Here is a 16,095-nt window from a genome sequence, read left to right as displayed (position 1 = left end):
GACGGTCAGCTCGAGCCTCCGTGTCTCGTCTCGCCTCTATACACGCGAGGTCGAAGATGCTACAGTGGGTTGACTAACCATCGTCATTATCTCCTCCCATCATGAGATGATCCACCAGAGCTTCCGGTCCCAGCCCGAACGAGTCGGAGAGACGATGCTGGCGTTGAGGTCGAAGATGGTTCGCAGGGATGGGAGCGATCTGGAAACCGCTCAGAGGTTTGGAGGGAGGTGGAGGAGTGGAGGCCATCTCTACAGAGAGAGAGGAAGAGAGACGAAGGCAAAAGTGGTGAGTTGGTCGTGGCGGATGGGCGGGAAGGAGAAGGGAGGAGGGAGCTCGAGGTCAACACTCAATTTCGAGGCCGAGGGGAAGAGCAGGACGCGACTGTTTTCGTACTTTTTTCATCTTCGAGAGCTGTGGCAGAAGAAGCTGCAGGAGCGAAGCCATTGCTGTTGGTAGCAGAGGAAGCGGAAGGCGGGAAAGGTCGAGCAGGTTGCTATTTTTCTTTCGGCGGAGGCGCGTCGAGTCACGATTCTTTCGAACAGAGACAGAAAACTATTTTGAAGAGACGTCGTCATTTCATTGCGGGTAGCTGAAGGCTCGCCCTGGATCGGAGTCTCGAGGGTTTCAAGTGGCCGACCTGACGAAAGAAAGAAAGGAAGAGTCACGACGCGTCAGTGAAAGGGAGCCCGACGAGGAGCAACGACGACAACGACGCACCTCAAGAACGTCTCAAAAGAATCCTGGTCGATAGGCGAGGTAGGAGTGCTGAAAAGAGCAGGATAGAAGGACCGAGGTCAGCTGAGAAAAGCAAAAGGAGAGGAAACAAAACTTACCTCGCGTCAAACTCGTTCAAGTCGAAACCTCCAGCAGCCAAAGCGTCCCTGACCTCCTTCACCCCACACGCTCTCAAAGCAGTGATAGGATCCTCCCCCTCCTTCACTTCACCACACCCAAAACAGTAGCAGTGCGAGATTCTCTCCTCCGACGGAGTGCTTCCGAGCTTGTCCTCCCAACTCTCCAAACGTCCATCCCGTCCGAAAATCCCAACCATGTTGACCATCCAGCCATCAGGAGAGATCATCCACCAATCAACCTTCCTATCTCCTCTCCTATCAAAGCGAGGACCCAGCTCCTTGAGTCGGTTGAGATTCAGAGCGACCGAAGCGTTCCAAACCGAGACGAATCCTCCTACGAGTTCCGCGTCGCGATGGAGGGAAGGATGGGAGAGGGAGAGGTTGTTGTAGCAGTTGGAAGAGCATGCGAGGGTAGTTGAGACGGTGGGGAGAGGGGTGACGGAGCAAGAGAGGTCGAGGACTCCGAGGATGGGAAGGCAGGTGGGGATGAGTTGGAGGGTTTGATCCTTAAGACGACGAGAAGATGTTCAGCATAGAACAACAATCGAATAGAGGACTACACTCACCCAATCGCTCCATCGAAGATCGCATCGTTCAGCAGCGAACGTGAAGTGGTACGTGAATTCGTACGATTCTGCGAACGTCCTCAACCTCGACGGCGAAAGAATCGTCCCAGCGAGAAACCTGCTCGAAACTCCGATGTTCAAGTACGCTCCTGCATCGTCTCCTGGATAATACCACTCGATCTCGAGCTCCTGAACTCTGGCACCGTTCCAAGCTTCTCGAAACGACGCAGACGGAGGTCGTTCGGAGTAAACTTCGCCCTTTGCGATCTCGAATCCTTCGTTGTAATCCCCAAAGGCGAGGTAGATGAATTCGATGGGAGCGCCCGAATCGGCTTGGAAGTTGGCGACGTCCTCGAAGAAGGTACGGGCGGAGGAGGAGCCGAGGGGAGAAGCGCGGATCCAAAGGCTTTTGAGCGAGGGGAAGGTGGACGTGGTGAAGGAGGAGTTGATGGGAGCGATGGGAGAGGCGAAGAACATACAGAACCTCGTAACGGTGATCGAGTGGGCCTGAAGGAAGAGTAAAAGTCTCTCGGACAACTGGATTGCAGGGATCCTTCTCCCGCTGTTCAACTCGGGGACGACGAGGGGAGAGGTTCGAGGAGAGGGAGGGAGGGGAGAGGCGAAGGAGATCCTTTGGTTCCAGAGGTAAATCGAGTCGCTGATTCCGAGGGTAGAGATTTGGTCTCGACCGTAGACGAAGTCGAAGATCTCGTCGGTGAGGAGACCGAAGGGGAGGGTGATGGACTTGAGGTTGACGAGGGAGGGAAGAGCGGCGAGGAGGAGCTTGCTCGAGGCTGCTGCGGCCTGTACGGTGTAGCCGTCTGCTGATGATTTGATGGTGAGGGTTCTGTCGAGAGGATACAGATCAGCTGATTGGGAGGGATCCAGAGTTTGAAGGAGGAGAGGAGGAGGGAACGAGGGAACGAGGGAACGAACCGAAGAAGCTCACCTCGTTCCAAGCGATGGCGGCAAGAGGCTCGAAGGAAGCTTTGCTTCTGAACGTAAACTCGACTTCCTGGAAGGCCAGAGGGCTTGCGACCTAAGAAAAAAGCAAGCATCGAGGTATGTCAGCTTCTGTTGGGGCGAAAGGCAGAAGGGAAGGGAGGGAGGAAGGTGGAGAGCTCACTGATCTCAAGTAGCGGTTGGTAGAAGCGATGGATCGCAGATCAGAGTGCGAGATGCAGTCGTACTTCAAGATCTGAGTGAGAACCTCGATAGGGACTCGGTTGATGGGAGAGTGCTAGAGAAAGCATGCCAGGTTGGGGTTGAAGAAGGGAGGAGAGAGAGGGAGGGAGGGAGGGCGTGAGCTCGACGGTCGGATTCCCCTTGTCTTGCCCCAAAACTCGTTCCATCCACTCCCTTCAGAGCGGCCAAAGGTTTAGGAAACCTACATCAGAAGCAGCTTGTCTTCGAGTCTTCATAGCGAGAGTGAGAGAGATGAGAAGAGAGAGAAAGGTTTGAGAAGGGTGACGGTTGGAAGGAGGAAGAGGGACGGCGAATCTCCTTCGCTTTACGAGGGGAAGTTGGAAGCGTCGTCAAGAGAAAGATAGATAGACGTCAACCAGAGTTTGTATAGAAAGAGACGATGGGAAGAGGAGAGCACAAAAAAAAAAGCGTTGTCGTGGTTCGGCTCGAACAAAAGGAAAGCGAGCTTTCGTTCGACCTCAAACCGCCATCATGTCGTCGTCTCAGGATTACGCCAACGTCGCTGGAGGCTCCCTTAAACTCAAGGGTGCTGGTGGATCCAAGAAGTGAGTACACGATCTCTCGCTTTGACAGCTCGATTTCCTCTCGAGGCAAGAAGGGTGGCAAAGAAGAGAGAAGGAGCTCAAGCTGACCTTCCTCCTCCCTTCCCTCCCTTCCTTCGCGTTCTCTCCTCCCCTCTCGCAGGAAGAAGAAGTCCAAATCCTCCTCGAAACCCAAGGATGAGATTCGGGGTACGAGTGGTGATGCAGGAGGAGATGGAGCTGCTGGTGGATCTCGAAGGAAGACGGATGCTGAGAGGAGGTTTGAGGAGATGCAGAGGGAACGGGTGAGTCCTTCGTCCCTTTCTTTCGTTCTTTGCGTAGGTTTGAAGAGAACGAGTGAGCTGATAGGTACTTGGTCGTTGGGTGTATCACAGCTCGCCGAGCGAGTTGCGAAATCTGCTTCGTTGACTCACAAGGATCGGGTGCACGAGTTCAACAACAAGCTCGAGGCGCTTTCAGAGTGAGCTTCAGCCTTCCCTCTTCCTTCTGCCCTTCTCGCTACTTCTTCGAGCTCGAAACTGACGGGTCCCTTCTCTACATTCTCTCCTTCTCGCAGGCATCACGATATCCCCCGAGTCGGACCTGGTTAAGAACAAATCTCGCGCCGTCGAAGCTCAACCCAATCCAACCTCCCTCCCTCTCCCTCTCCTTCTCCCCTTTCGCCTCGCTGTCTTTGTATTCTCTCTCTCTTTTCTTCTATACGATCTTCTCACCTTTTCTTGTCTTGCTTCCTCACTTCTGGAAGAGCTCACTTGTCGGCTCTGGTCAAAGCCTCGACTCTGGGCAGAGTGAGACTGCCCGGTTCGTTTCGATCTCCTTCGAGCTCGCACCTTTTCTGCTTCCTCCTTCAAACGTCGACCTTCCCCCTAGCGCTGGTCCACAGGGGAAAATCAACCCAAAGCAACGACGTCCTCCCTCATTCCTTTCTTACCTACCAACAGTCACCCATCTCGTCGAGATTATTCCGAAACCAGCACCATCCTTCGAGCTCAAAGGGAACGAACGAGGGAACCGACCGCAACGACCCCTGAGACTTTCATCGACCGTCCTTCCCTCTTGAACGACCAGGATGAGCTTCTCGGAACATATACCACCTCAACCGCACTCTACCTCCTCCCGTCGTTCTTCGACCTCCTCGTCAACTTCTACGCTCTCTCGCTCTCCTCCAACGACGACCCAACTCGGTCGAGCTCTCCCTCTCCTCTCCTCCTCCTCTTCAGCCTCGTCCCCTCTCTCGGCTCGAGCAGCAGCAGGAGGTCTTCTCTCCAAATCTTCCAACGGCTCCTCTTCCTCACCAGCAGGAGGAGCGAAGGGAATCAAGGGATCTCCTGCTTCTTCCAAACCAGCTCTCGGACTCGGAGGGAAGCGAGGAGGAACAGGAACGGGAGGAGTCGAGCTCAAGGACCAGGGAGATGAGGAGCTTAGGAGACTGAGCAGGGAGGATTTGATCAAGGTTCTTAGGGTAGAATGGGAGAAATCAGAAAGGGTAAGTTCCAAACGCAACATCCTGTCTCGCTTAAACTCTATAGTAAAAAAAAAAGAGGCGAAAGCAAAGCTCATCCACGTTTGTTTGTTTCCTCCAGCATCAACTCCAACTCTCTGAACTCACCCAAGCGAGGGATACCCTGCAGACCTCCAACGACGAGATCACTCATCTGCTCGCTCAGCATGCTCAGACGGAGGAGGAACTCGAGAGGGTCAACGTGAGTCTACCATCCAGCTTCGAGAAGACATAGCGACGAGGTTGAGTTGAGCTCACACCCCCTGCTCCTCCTCTTTCTTGGTTTCTTTCCTTTCTTTTGCTGGCCAGGCCCGCTCGGAGAGTGAGATGGCGTCCAAGTTGGAGATCATGGCCAAGCTGAGGGAGAGGGTGAACGAGCTGGAGAGGGAGAAGAGGGAGACGGATAAGCGGTACTCAGAGCAGGTGAGTGGGAGAGGGAAGGGAGGGACGAGCTCGAGAGGAAAACTGATCATCGTGATTCGGTTTGTTGTTTTTGTGGGGTGTTAGACGTTGAGTTTTGAGGCTGAACGACAAGCTCTGTATGATAACGAGCAGGTTCGTTCCCTTCTTCCTTCGAACGAAACCGACTCGTTCATTTGTGCGCTCGTCGCGTCGAACGCTCACACCTCCTCCTCTCTTCCCTCCCTCGTAGCACCTCAAATCCCGACTCGTCACCCTCTCACGTCGTCAACAGCCCTCGCCTCTCCCCAACTCAACCTCACCCTCACCCTCACCCACCTCCTCCACCTTCCCAACCGACGACGAACGAGACTCCAAATCCGTCGCTCAACTCACCTCTGAAACCTCTCGCCTCCACAAGCTCCTCAAGAGCGAGATGACCGAGAAGGAGGACCTCAAGAGGGATGTAGAAACGATGGAGGTGGGGTACAAGTCTTTGCAGGAAGCGTTGGAGAGGAGTAGGGAGGAGATGAGCGATTTGAAGGAGATGAACGTTGGGCTGCAGGTCCGTCCCCCGCTGCGTCACTTCTTCGTCGCGTCCTTCTTCCAAATACTGATCTTCTGCCCTCCTCGAACCTTCACCTTCGTAGGAAGAAATCGAATCCTTCTCCCTCCTCCTAGTCGAACGAACCCTCTCAGGGAAAATGGGAAACAACGAACTCCTCTCTCGAACCTACCCTCGTTCCTCGTCCAACACCTCCTCGTCCTTCCTCGATCGATCCAACACTTCTTCACCCGACAACACCTCCGCCACCGCTTCATCTCCCGAAGAGGAGGAGGAAGACGAGTGGACGTACAACCGCTCCTCCGACCAAAACAACAGCAACAACAACGGGAACGGGAGCGGGAGCGGGAAGACTCGAATCTCTCGAGGCTCGCTCGGATCGGTCCACGAGGAAGCAGAGGACGACGAGGAGGGACTGGATCCGGAACTGGTTGGTTACCTGAGCCAGAACCAAGGAAACGAGGTCAACTTGAACGACGACGAGGAGTTGGATCCTGCGTTTGGAGATGCGGAGAGGTTGGTTCTCGAGGGGGATGAGAGCGAGGAGGAGGAGGAGGTCGAGGAGGATGTGAGGAGGACGCCGAGAGCGGGTGGGAAGAAGAAGTTGGGTCCTGGTGGTGGGAGTCGGAGTGGGAAGAAGGAGAAGGTGGAGAGGGTGTTGAAAGGATCGGGGGTGATGGGTTTGGTGAAGAGGAAGCAGAGTAAAGGGGAGGTGTTGGGAGATTGGGCTGTTACGGGGAGGTGAGTCTTGAGCAGGTGTTTTGGCCTGCGAAAAAAAAAGAGAGAGAAGCTGACCTGAGTTGTGCTTTTGTTCACTTTTTGCAGTGGACTCGATTTGGGTGAGTCTTTCGAAACGGGTCGTCGCGTCGAAAGAGAATTGAGCTGACCTCTCCTGTCTTCCCTTTGTTTGTAGCCGCTGAACTTGGACGTGCTGAGGAGGGTGTTGAGGAGGGTGGACTGAGGAAACTGGAGAAGGGAGATGATGGAGAAGGTCAGTTGAGTTGTCGGGGCTTCGATTTCGACGCGTCGAAGCTGACTTCAGCTTCTCCATTTCCAGCTCTTCGTTCCGAGGTCAAGCACCTCAAGGAAGCGAACAAAGCTCTCACCCTCTACTGCTCCAAGATTCTCGATCGAATCATGTCGATCGATGGTTTCGAGGACGTTCTCAGTGCAGGTTCGTCTTTTCTTCAACGCGTCTCGAGGCTCAACACTCACGCCTCTCTCTGTTCGTCCCCTCAGACAACGGCCACTCTCTCCAAGGTTCCGTCCGACGAGCCGTTTCCGGTCGCTCCTTCGACAAGGCTCGCTCCCCAAGCCGTCGTACAGCTCAGGACGTTTCGAAGACCATCACCGAATCCAACAGCGGCAGCAACCTCTCCGCCTTCGCTCTCCCACAACGACCTCCACCCGTCGCTAACCGCTTCAACCACGGGAAGTCCCAATCTGTCTCCTCCATCCCTCTCTCCACCTTCCAACGACCCGAACTCGTCTCGAGAGAGAGCGCTCCCAAAATCCTCCCCTCCCTCACCACCGCTTCTTCTCCCTTCAAACCCAAGAAGGCTCGTCCGACCAGCATCGATTGGAAAGGAGGGATCGTCAACTTCTTCTCTCCTAGCCCGTCCCCAGTCGTCAGCTCCTCTCCGTCCTTCTTCCCCGAGCCAACCTCCTCCTCTTCGAACTCGAACGGCAAACTCAAACCCCTTCGACTCTCCACGGCTCCCTCTCCACCTCGACCGGTTCGAGAACCTTCCCCTCTCTCGCCGACCCTCGGAAGGAAAGTCAACTTCGATGAGGAAGTCGAGGAGGAGGAGGATCGCCTGCAGAAGGAGAGGGTCGCGCTCCTGCAGAAGCAACTCCAGTCGGAGGAGGGAGACGAAGAGGTCCGAGGATCGTCGTCGTCGTCGTCGGCACAGAACGCTTTGGGATTCGGAAGACCTTCGGCGGCAGGGTACACCATCGGAAGATCAGCTCATCGACTCTCGACTGGATCGTCCCACAGCAGTTTCAGGTCGGCAGTCTCGCCTCTCGGACAACCATCGCCTCGAATGGAGACGATGGTGGATCGGCTGGAAGGAAGCAACTCCGAGATCTCGTACTTCCCTCACTTGACTTCGCCACCTGGACTGGTGGACGGCGCGGAGGTTACAGAGGAGATGGTAGCGTCTCGATTGTACGTCTCGCTCTGTCTTTCTTTTCGACTCGAGCACTTTCCCTGACGCGTCTTTCCGTCTGATTGTTTTCACAGAGCTACCCTCGACGCTGAAGAACGTCGCAAAGCTTCTGAGATCTCGTCAGGTCGAGGAGGAGGGATGTCGCTCCCTAAACGATCCAACAGCATCAGTTCGAGACGAGCTCAAGCCAAAGCCGAGGCGAGTGCGGAGGAGAAGGAATGGTTGGAGGGAGGCAAGCTGGGAAGTCTGGGTTCGTCTCCGTCGGCTGGGATGAGTAGGACGAGTAGTCTAGCGGGAGGCGGAGGGGAGACGTTGTTCCATTACGGGGAAGAGGACGATTGAACGAGAGGGACGCGTCAGTTTCGTTGATTTGGTTTTGCATCATTCTTCTCTTTGCCTTCATTTTTGATTTCTTTCACGAGCTGCTACCCATGCTACTTCGTTTATACTCTCACTCTTTAGCTCGTCTCGTATTCTTATACCCAGCGCATCCTTCGCTTCTTTCTCGCTCCTTTTAACGAACTATTTCACGACCTTCCCGCTCGCTTTCTCTCGTTCTTTTCTCCTTGCAAGAGCGAAAGACAGAGCGAGATCGAGAACATGTAGAGGGATAGGCATAGGGGGTGCAAAACACAGGGTCGTCTAGAGGAATCTAAGAAAGCAAGGCCACCGAGGCGGGTCTAAAGGATAAAAAAAGCGAGAGGGTGGGATTCTAAACCGACGGAGATCGAAAGCAATGAGATGGGCGGGCAGAGGGTACGAGAAAAATGCAAGAAAGAGAGAGAGAGGAGGAGAGATTGTTCAGGTTCTACGAGAAAGGGAGAGAAGTGCGAAAAGGAACGTTAGGCGAAAAGGAAGGCGAGACGTAAAGTTCGTTGAAGCGGAAGGAGAGAGAGAAGAGAGGAAGAGAGGTCAGAACGAGGAGAGGTTGGCACCCCTTCTTCGTCCTCCTCCGATCATGTTGACTACGGCGGCAGAAACAAAGAGTCCAACACTGGTGGAGAGGAGCGAAGGGCCGAGGTCAGTTCGAGAGACGCGTCGGAAGACGAGATAAAGCGAGAGAAGAAGACGTACGTGAGACCAATGGCAACCGAGACGAGCTGCTTGGCGACTTCGAATCCACTGGAGTAGGCGTCGGTGTCTCCTGATGTAGACTCGGAGGCGAATTGGCTGGAAAGAGAGGGGACGCGGGGTGTCAGCGTTCGGTTCGATTGCAAAGGTCAAGGTGGGAAACTCACAGAAGACCTCCGTTCGAAAGACCGGAGGGGAGCTGGAGCAAAATGCCGACGACCTGTGCGTACGTGAACGGAGAGGGAACGCCTCGGTCAGCGATCCAGAACGCGTCTCCGGTTCGTTTCTTCTCAACTCACCATGACCACGAAAGCGGATCCCTTGGTGAACTTGGCGTACAGTCCTCCGAGAATTCCAACGACGAAAGATCCGATCTGTAGAAGAGGCAGACGGAAGAGTCAGACGGAGCCTCGTCGAAAGAGCGCAAGGGAGAGAGAGCGGACGCACCGTCGAGGTGATGTCGGATCGACCGACGAAGACTTTTCCAGCGAAGTAGTTGCAAACGAATCCGGACGAGCCGACCATGACCATGATGGCAGTTTCCTTCCTCTGTTGAAGCGACGGGAGAAGAGATCAGCTTCTGAACGAGAGGAGGAGACAAAAGAACGACGACGAACCAGCAACGGTTGACCGTTCCTCATCCCGAGAAGCGTCAGGTAACCGGGGATACTGATGAAGACTGTGAGGAGAGCAGTAGGAGTTGGGTCAGTGGAAGAAGGGAGGCGGGAGGCGGGTGAAGAGTAACACGAAGCTGAACTCACAAAACCATGGAGGAATCGTAGATCTATACCAGGGAGCGTTGGTTCGTAGGGCTGTACACGTGTAGTCTGATGCTCCCACGATTGTAAGACCCGTCACTCTGATGTAGACTTCGGATCCCATGCTGAAAGAGAAGGAGAGGCGGAGGAGCGATCAGTTCGAGGCTCATTCGGCGACGTGACGGATGCAGGACTCACGCAAGACCGAATCCCAAGAAGAGCGAGTAAAGCAGCGAGTAGACGAGTCGAACCGATCCTGAGATGATGGATCTGTTTCCGAGCTCTGTGAACGAAGACGAGGAAGAAGGTCAGCAACGAACGAGAGGCGGCGAGGAGACGAGAACGAACCGAGAGATCCACAGAGCACGATGTATCCAGGCAGGATCAAGACGACGGATCCTGAGGCGACAGCGGCGAAGCAGAATTGACCTGTTGAAGCCAAAGCGGCAGCGAGGAAGGAGTTGATGGTGGCGACGACGATCCTGGGAAAGAGAGAAGAACCAGAAGGTCAGGCTCGAGTCGAACGAAAAGAGGATAGAGGAAGGACGAACTCGAAGAGCGATGAGTAGAGATCGTTCTTGCTGACGGCGACCTGTACGAGGACGAGAATCATCCCGAGAGGAATGGCGATGAGACAGTCGATGAAGGATCCGTAGAAAGCAGAAGGTTGAATGAAGGCTGAACAGAGACCTCCGATGAGGAGAGACCACCAGATGTTGTAGGTTGGCTTGGAGGTCATGAGGATGTCAAGAGCAGTCGAGGCCTCGTTCACTCCCATCTTGTCGTGGACGACCTGTTCAGCATGGAGTAGAGAGGACGAAAGGGTCAGCGGGCGTCGACGAGGAGGGAGAACGGACGGTCTCGACTCACGTTCCAGTAGAGCATGTGAGCGGAAAGAAGCTTCCCGAGGTCGAGTCCGTTGGCTTGCTTCAAGAACTGGATAGGTTGAAAAAGAGTTAAGAGTCAGTCCAGGGTGAGAGGTAGGAACGAGAGCGAAGAAGACTCACCTTCGTCTCGGAAGTGTGGGTCGCAGGATCTCCGAACGAAACGAGCATGACTCCAGGGATGTAGACCATCTGACAGTTGAGATCTAGGACTCTTGCTGTCGCCTGCATCTGGGCCTCGAGTCGATGGGAGGGAGCTGAGAGAAAAAACGGAGACGATCAGCTGGAGGAACGACGCGACGAGAAACGAGGAGGCACGAGAACTCACCTCCGAACATCATGAGCGCTCGAGCGAGTTTGAGAATGAAGTCTTGTCGAGAGAGAATCGCAGCGACGTGCATCGTGATCTGGATTGAACGAGAAGAACGAAGATAAGTCAGCTTCGAAGAGCAAAAGAAGAGATGGACTGAACTCACGAAGATCTCCTCCTGCCTCTTCTTCTCCTTGATCTTTCTCCTCCTCTTCTTCTCCTTCTCCCACTCTCTCTTCTCCCTCTCTTCTTCAGTCTCCTTGACCTTCACCTCCTTGTGCTGCTTCCCGTGATGACCAGCTTCAGCTCCAAAGTAGTCGAAGTCGAGACCCTTCGCGTCCGGCGTGGTGGCGACGCTCTTGTTCTTGGCCATCTTGAGAGGGTGGGTGATCATTCCGAGAGTGAACTGCTCGATCTGCTTCATTCCCGAAGCTGGTCGTCGCTTTCGAGCGTTCTCGGCGAAGGAGGAGGTGTGGACGGGCGTGGGGCTTTTGCCGAGTTCGTGAGCGTTGAGAGGAGGAGAGGCGAGACCGCTAGAAAGGGTCGGGATGGGATTGGATAGGGAGTGGACGAGGGGAGGAGCGACTGGAGGAAGTTTGGTGGAGTTGGGAGGGGTGGGGGAGAGGGGATCTCGAGAGGTCGAGCGGCGGAGGGAGTTGTTCGGAGAGGCGTGGTCGGAGGTGGTTTCACCAGATGGACGCCCGCCGGAGCTGGAGACGGAAGTTGGACGAGTTTTGGGGTCGGAAAGCGTCTCGACCTTGTTGGCGGAGAATCGAGAAAGATGGTAACCGGGACGAGAAGCGTTGGGAGCAATCTGGGAACGGGGAAAGAGGGAGTCAAAATCGAGACGCGGGTGAGAGAGCAAGAGATGCGACGAACCGAGGCTCCAGCAGGAGTAGCGATACCAGAGATGTTCCCCTGGACGAAAGAGCGACGAGACTGAAGGTCAGTGATGAGTGATTCAACAGGAGAGGAGAGCAACAACTCACAGTCGCAGCGATCAACCCTCCAAACACTCCCGCCGAACTCTTCGCCGCCGACGGCCTCGTGCTATTGGTCTCAAACTCCAGCCCAACCTTCCCACCCAAAGCCTTCATCCCCTTTCCAAGCTCCTTGATCGGGTTCGAGGTGCTCTTCCTTCCTGCGTTCGGGCTCAGCGAGTTCAACGATTCGAGCGGTGGAGTCTTCCCGTCCGACGGCGAGGCGGGAGCATGGTAGCTCGATCGGTTGGTGAGGAACTGAGAGAGAGAGGACTGAGATCGTTGATGACCGGCACTGACATCCATGGAGCGTCGACGAGGATCGTTGGCGGAAATGGGAGTTCGGTCGCCTGAACGAGGTTCGGGAGAGTGGTGGTTGGGTGAAGCGGCTTGTTTGGATTTAGCGGGTCCGATGGATCCTCCTTAAGAGAGTCAAGCGACGGCATACTTATGTCAGTAACTGGACGAATGAACGTTGGGAGTAGGATCGAAGAGCTGGACGAGACGACGAACCTGGAGTCATCATTCCTCCCGAAGCCATCCAACCAGCCTGCATCCCTCTCCTCATCCTGTTCTCCCTCGTGAACTTCAACCTCGCCTCCTCGTCCTCCTCCGAATCCGAGTCTCCGTACGTCATCAACGACGACGCTCTCGACGATCCTCCGTTCAACGTCGACGACGCGATGCTAGGCGTCGATCCTCCTCGAGCGGCAGACGCTCCTCCTTGAAGAGCAAGCAACGACGACAAGACTCCTCCTCCGTTCGAGAACATTCCTCGGTGCTGCTTGGCTCCTCCTCCAGTTCGAGGAGGAGGAACGTCGTCTACGTTCTCCCTCGGAGGAGCGAGATCCCTCAACTTCCTCCCAAACGCTCCCGTCCCGTCCTCGTTCTTCTCGTCGTCCTCCGTCTCCTCCACCTTGGCCTTGTCCTTCGCAGCAGCAGCAGCCGTCTTGGCTCGACTCTTCATGAATCCGAACCTCCCTGAGGTGTGAGCTCGAACGAGATTGAGGGCGGCTCGTTGGTTGTCTCGTTGCTCGTGTTCCGGATGGACTGAAGGCATTCCGTCTCGCTCGTCTGGATCGACGTAGATGTCCATTTGGTCCCTGCCGATAGGAAGATCGAAGATAGAAGCGAGAGAAGAGAATCGAGAGTCAGTTAAACATTATTATATTTTTCGAGATAGATTTCGGGGTGGGAAGGAGAGAGAAACGCGACCAGAGCTCGCACGAGCTGGGAGCGAAGTCTAAACGGGCGGCGCGATTTGCGAGAGGAAAGAGGGAAGGATTTCTCGACCGACTCACCTGATCTCCTGGTAATCTCCTTCTGATATCTCACTAGGAGCTCTCGTCGTTCCTTCACTCGGAGGTTGAGATTCTAGATCTTGGCCAGGAGCCGCAGCGAAGGAAGGACGAGGTTCACCTCCCAAATGCTCTTCCAGAGCCTTCGTCAAGGCCTCTTTGGCTCCGAGATCCTCCAGAGTCTGAGGAGACTGAAGGACAGGAATGGCTACGTGAGAAGCCAACTCGTCTGGCCATTGGACTCTGCGACCTTGAGCTCCTTTGGGGAGAGTCGTCCCTCCTTCTCGCAGGAGGATGTTGGCCGGGGCTGAATGCGTTCCTGAAGGGATGGGAGAGTTGGAGTGCGACGAGCCTGTAGGGGAAGGTGGAGCTTGAGTGATCCGAGGGTAGGGTTGCTGCTGTTGAGGTGGGTAGCGAGATTCCACGAAGGGAGGAGTGTTGGAGGTCGAGGGATCGCTGGGGCGAGGTCGAGAGGAGGAGGAAGGAGGTTCGTCCTCGAACGGTCGTGGAGGAGAAGGTCGAGAATCGTCGAGGAAAGGATTGTCCGGGACGCTCATTGTCTGGAGCTCGTATACAGATGAAGGGGAGAGGGAAGAGGGATGGAGGGGGAAAAGAGAGTGCTTGGAGGTTGTGATAGTTGCAAGACAGAGGAGAAATGACGGCCCAGGCTGAGGATCCAAAAAGCGAAGGACAAGAGTCGCGGGGAAACCACTTTGAAACCTTGAGATCTACCTGAAAGTGTCTATCAGAACAACAAAACTTGGCAGCATAGATTGAAGCTTGATCTCTCAGCTCTCATCTTCAGCTACTTCATACCTTCAGGATGAAGAGGGAGAGGAAGAAATGCAGGGAAACGCGTCAGGAGCGGCTGCTTTCCCCCGACTCTCTCCCCCGACGCTCTCCCCACCTCCAGTCTGTTCAAGATCGGAGGATAGGAATCAAGCAAGGGGATGACTCTGCCCTGTTTTCACGTTCATCTCATTCCTCTCTCGGCTTGACGTCTATCTTTCGAGCGTTCAAGACAGTCAAAGAGCGTAGAAATACAACCATGAACATTCGAAGACGAAAGTGAAAGCGTCTCTCGTCCCTCTACAACGCCTTTCGCTTGCGGGACGTGTTCTGGAAAGGTCTCAGCACCCATTCGAGGTCGGCCTCTCCCTGCTCGATGGTCCCCTGTCGGATCTCGTAGGCTGAAGAAAAGGAGGAAGAGAGGTCAGCGTTCGGAGAGGAAGGAAAAGGAGGACGCGTCGGAGGGACGAACGCTTCATGTCGAACCGCGGTCCGACCTCTGCCAGCTCGACCGACTTGTGCGAAGTCTTGAGGAAGACGTGATGACTGCATGACGACAGAAAAGGGGGAGAACACGGTCAGCTCGCAGCTCTCGGTACCGAAAAAGACCAGCCGAGGACGAGGAAGGGGAGGGCAGGAATTAGAACGCGTCTCGAAATCGAAAAGACTCACCGGAACGTCACGAAATCTCCTTCGTTGGCAAACGTCATCACCCTCTTGCTATCCTCCTTCGGCACAGGGAACAAGAACCTCAACACGTCCATCACACGCTGCCCGAGTTTGCTCTCGAATCCGTCGAAGAGGAGGTGAGGGTACTGTTCCGAGACGGTCGAGGAGGAGTGAGAAGCGATGTCGTGTCGGAGAACGACGTTGTGGAGGGTGAAGTAGACGGTGGGTCCGTGGGGGAAGTGAGAGACGATGAGAGCATCTGATGGAAGCGAAAGGAAAGGAGAGCGGACGAGGTGAGTCGAGAGCTGAAACGCGTAAAGCTCAGGAGCAACGAGAGAAAACGCACCTGGCACACCACGATGCTCGTGAACAACGATGAGATCGGTGACCTCGTTGGCTCGGCAAGCCTCAGCAAGCTCCTTGACGACGTAGTTTCCTCGATTTATTCGGTGAGAGTTGGGGAAGACGAGTCGCATTTCCTGAAATGGACGAAGGCGCAGAGGGGCAGAGAGACGGGTTAGCTTTCAGCTTCAACTTCATAGAGAGGATGCTGATCTACAGGAACAGCCCTGGATCTAGCTACCAAGGAGCTAAAAGCTGCAAAGAACGCGATATGGAAGCTGAGAGACGACGCACCTTGGAGAACTGGAGGAGTTTGGAAGAGGGATCTCGGGAAGTGGTGAGGAGGATTTTGGGGTCGTAGACTCCAGCTCGGGAGTACTCGTCGTCGACGTGGTCGGTGGGATCTGAGTATCAGAAGAAGGACAGTGTCAGTTGGGTGCGACGAGGAGGGAAGGCAGTTCGGTTCAGGTAGGTCTTCGAGCTCAACAGCTCCAGCTCCCCTTCCAGCTCCCAAGCATCCCACAGCTCTGCCAGAGCAACCCAAGCTGGCTCTGGTGGTCAATTTCCACCACCTGTGACTCGTCAGGGCTCTTCCAAGCCTCCTATCAAGCTCAGCAGCTCCTCGAAGCGTCTCGAAGAGAGCTCGCAAACCTCCTTCAGCTCCCTTCCTCCCCTTCACCTCCCTCCTTCCTCCACCTCCGTCACCAGCCCTCTCTCCCACCCACCCACCAGAACTGACAGAGAGAGTTTACTCACTGCTCTGAGCCTCGTCAAACTTCAAATCCGGTCCCATCTTCCTCGCATCGTTCCTGAGCTCTGTCGGCAGCTGCTTCCCCTCCGCCAAAGCATCCTTCATCTTCTGCTTCCTCTCGTAAATCGAACGCTCCTGGGTCTCGGCAGCCTTCTTGTAGATGTACTCTCGACGCTCTCGAGCTTGACGACGGATCTGGTGGAAAGAAAAGAGAAGGAACGGGAACGGTGAGCTTGGAAGGGTGGGAAGGAGAGGAGAAGGGAGAGAGAGGCTCGACGAACCATTTTTTTGGAGGTGGTAGGTGGGGAAGAAGAAGGAAGCTGGGAGCTTGGAGGGAGTGGGGGAGTAGAGCTTGAGTCTGAAGGTGTGCCGAGAGCGAAAAGGAAAGGGAGAGGAGAAGGGAAGGGAAGGAGAAATGCAGCTGAAGGTCAGCTCGGA

The 16,095-nt window shown here is 55.0% G+C and overlaps 5 protein-coding genes across 5 annotated transcripts; 2 read left to right on the top strand and 3 right to left on the bottom strand.

Annotated features, from left to right (window-relative positions):
- Positions 1-554: 554 nt before the first annotated feature.
- Positions 555-2,377, bottom strand: BDY24DRAFT_91283 (uncharacterized protein). The gene is made up of 5 exons (XM_076645232.1): positions 2,358-2,377; positions 1,422-2,268; positions 835-1,361; positions 719-766; positions 555-638 (listed from the first exon to the last, which is right to left on the bottom strand). Exons 2-5 carry the CDS (start codon positions 1,896-1,898, stop codon positions 626-628), a joined length of 1,065 nt encoding a protein of 354 aa, XP_076500602.1. The 5' UTR covers positions 1,899-2,268; positions 2,358-2,377; the 3' UTR covers positions 555-625.
- A 629-nt stretch (positions 2,378-3,006) lies between these two features.
- Positions 3,007-3,893, top strand: BDY24DRAFT_374870 (uncharacterized protein). The gene is made up of 4 exons (XM_076638481.1): positions 3,007-3,172; positions 3,312-3,453; positions 3,544-3,629; positions 3,726-3,893. The coding sequence occupies exons 1-4, from the start codon at positions 3,099-3,101 to the stop codon at positions 3,757-3,759; spliced, it is 336 nt and encodes a 111-aa protein (XP_076500601.1). The 5' UTR covers positions 3,007-3,098; the 3' UTR covers positions 3,760-3,893.
- A 12-nt stretch (positions 3,894-3,905) lies between these two features.
- BDY24DRAFT_437782 (uncharacterized protein) lies at positions 3,906-8,351 on the top strand. The gene is made up of 11 exons (XM_076644296.1): positions 3,906-4,655; positions 4,753-4,872; positions 4,980-5,093; positions 5,178-5,225; positions 5,323-5,634; positions 5,720-6,375; positions 6,460-6,473; positions 6,548-6,625; positions 6,692-6,808; positions 6,874-7,804; positions 7,880-8,351. Exons 1-11 carry the CDS (start codon positions 4,239-4,241, stop codon positions 8,145-8,147), a joined length of 3,075 nt encoding a protein of 1,024 aa, XP_076500600.1. The 5' UTR covers positions 3,906-4,238; the 3' UTR covers positions 8,148-8,351.
- Positions 8,352-8,392: 41 nt separating this feature from the next.
- On the bottom strand, positions 8,393-13,744 carry BDY24DRAFT_374859 (uncharacterized protein). The gene is made up of 18 exons (XM_076638480.1): positions 13,110-13,744; positions 12,322-12,911; positions 11,818-12,230; positions 11,708-11,746; positions 10,995-11,642; positions 10,847-10,925; positions 10,642-10,775; positions 10,505-10,570; positions 10,186-10,427; positions 9,983-10,116; positions 9,833-9,917; positions 9,638-9,759; positions 9,494-9,555; positions 9,324-9,425; positions 9,176-9,250; positions 9,044-9,096; positions 8,880-8,975; positions 8,393-8,799 (listed from the first exon to the last, which is right to left on the bottom strand). The coding sequence occupies exons 1-18, from the start codon at positions 13,661-13,663 to the stop codon at positions 8,718-8,720; spliced, it is 3,576 nt and encodes a 1,191-aa protein (XP_076500599.1). The 5' UTR covers positions 13,664-13,744; the 3' UTR covers positions 8,393-8,717.
- Positions 13,745-14,136: 392 nt separating this feature from the next.
- On the bottom strand, positions 14,137-16,080 carry IMP4 (snoRNA-binding rRNA-processing protein IMP4). The gene is made up of 7 exons (XM_076638479.1): positions 15,939-16,080; positions 15,663-15,852; positions 15,201-15,310; positions 14,911-15,043; positions 14,568-14,823; positions 14,368-14,441; positions 14,137-14,296 (listed from the first exon to the last, which is right to left on the bottom strand). The coding sequence occupies exons 1-7, from the start codon at positions 15,939-15,941 to the stop codon at positions 14,196-14,198; spliced, it is 867 nt and encodes a 288-aa protein (XP_076500598.1). The 5' UTR covers positions 15,942-16,080; the 3' UTR covers positions 14,137-14,195.
- Between the last annotated feature and the right edge of the window lie 15 nt (positions 16,081-16,095).

The sequence above is a fragment of the Mrakia frigida genome (assembly GCF_051309035.1).
Source record: "Mrakia frigida strain ATCC 22029 unplaced genomic scaffold BDY24scaffold_2, whole genome shotgun sequence".
Classification (NCBI taxonomy): Eukaryota; Fungi; Basidiomycota; class Tremellomycetes; order Cystofilobasidiales; family Mrakiaceae; genus Mrakia; species Mrakia frigida.
The sequence above is the reverse complement of the archived record's forward strand: the minus strand, read 5'-3'. Positions and strand labels throughout refer to the sequence as shown.

What these genes read in the sequence shown, in the direction of transcription:
- BDY24DRAFT_91283 (XM_076645232.1), bottom strand. Translation starts at nt 1,898, where the DNA reads ATGTTCTTCGCCTCTCCCATCGCTCCCATCAACTCCTCCTTCACCACG. An exon ending in ATCTTCGATGGAGCGATTGG is followed by an intron (nt 1,362 to 1,421) that starts GTGAGTGTAGTC and finishes CGTCGTCTTAAG; the next exon opens with GATCAAACCCTCCAACTCAT. An exon ending in TTGAACGAGTTTGACGCGAG is followed by an intron (nt 767 to 834) that starts GTAAGTTTTGTT and finishes TGCTCTTTTCAG; the next exon opens with CACTCCTACCTCGCCTATCG.
- BDY24DRAFT_374870 (XM_076638481.1), top strand. Translation starts at nt 3,099, where the DNA reads ATGTCGTCGTCTCAGGATTACGCCAACGTCGCTGGAGGCTCCCTTAAA. An exon ending in AGGAGATGCAGAGGGAACGG is followed by an intron (nt 3,454 to 3,543) that starts GTGAGTCCTTCG and finishes GGTGTATCACAG; the next exon opens with CTCGCCGAGCGAGTTGCGAA. An exon ending in AAGCTCGAGGCGCTTTCAGA is followed by an intron (nt 3,630 to 3,725) that starts GTGAGCTTCAGC and finishes TCCTTCTCGCAG; the next exon opens with GCATCACGATATCCCCCGAG.
- BDY24DRAFT_437782 (XM_076644296.1), top strand. Translation starts at nt 4,239, where the DNA reads ATGAGCTTCTCGGAACATATACCACCTCAACCGCACTCTACCTCCTCC. An exon ending in ATAAGCGGTACTCAGAGCAG is followed by an intron (nt 5,094 to 5,177) that starts GTGAGTGGGAGA and finishes GTGGGGTGTTAG; the next exon opens with ACGTTGAGTTTTGAGGCTGA. An exon ending in CTCTGTATGATAACGAGCAG is followed by an intron (nt 5,226 to 5,322) that starts GTTCGTTCCCTT and finishes CCTCCCTCGTAG; the next exon opens with CACCTCAAATCCCGACTCGT.
- BDY24DRAFT_374859 (XM_076638480.1), bottom strand. Translation starts at nt 13,663, where the DNA reads ATGAGCGTCCCGGACAATCCTTTCCTCGACGATTCTCGACCTTCTCCT. An exon ending in GAGGGTTGATCGCTGCGACT is followed by an intron (nt 11,747 to 11,817) that starts GTGAGTTGTTGC and finishes TCTTTCGTCCAG; the next exon opens with GGGAACATCTCTGGTATCGC. An exon ending in AGCGCTCATGATGTTCGGAG is followed by an intron (nt 10,776 to 10,846) that starts GTGAGTTCTCGT and finishes TTTTTCTCTCAG; the next exon opens with CTCCCTCCCATCGACTCGAG.
- IMP4 (XM_076638479.1), bottom strand. An exon ending in CGAGCATCGTGGTGTGCCAG is followed by an intron (nt 14,824 to 14,910) that starts GTGCGTTTTCTC and finishes CGCTTCCATCAG; the next exon opens with ATGCTCTCATCGTCTCTCAC. An exon ending in ACCGCGGTTCGACATGAAGC is followed by an intron (nt 14,297 to 14,367) that starts GTTCGTCCCTCC and finishes CCTTTTCTTCAG; the next exon opens with CCTACGAGATCCGACAGGGG.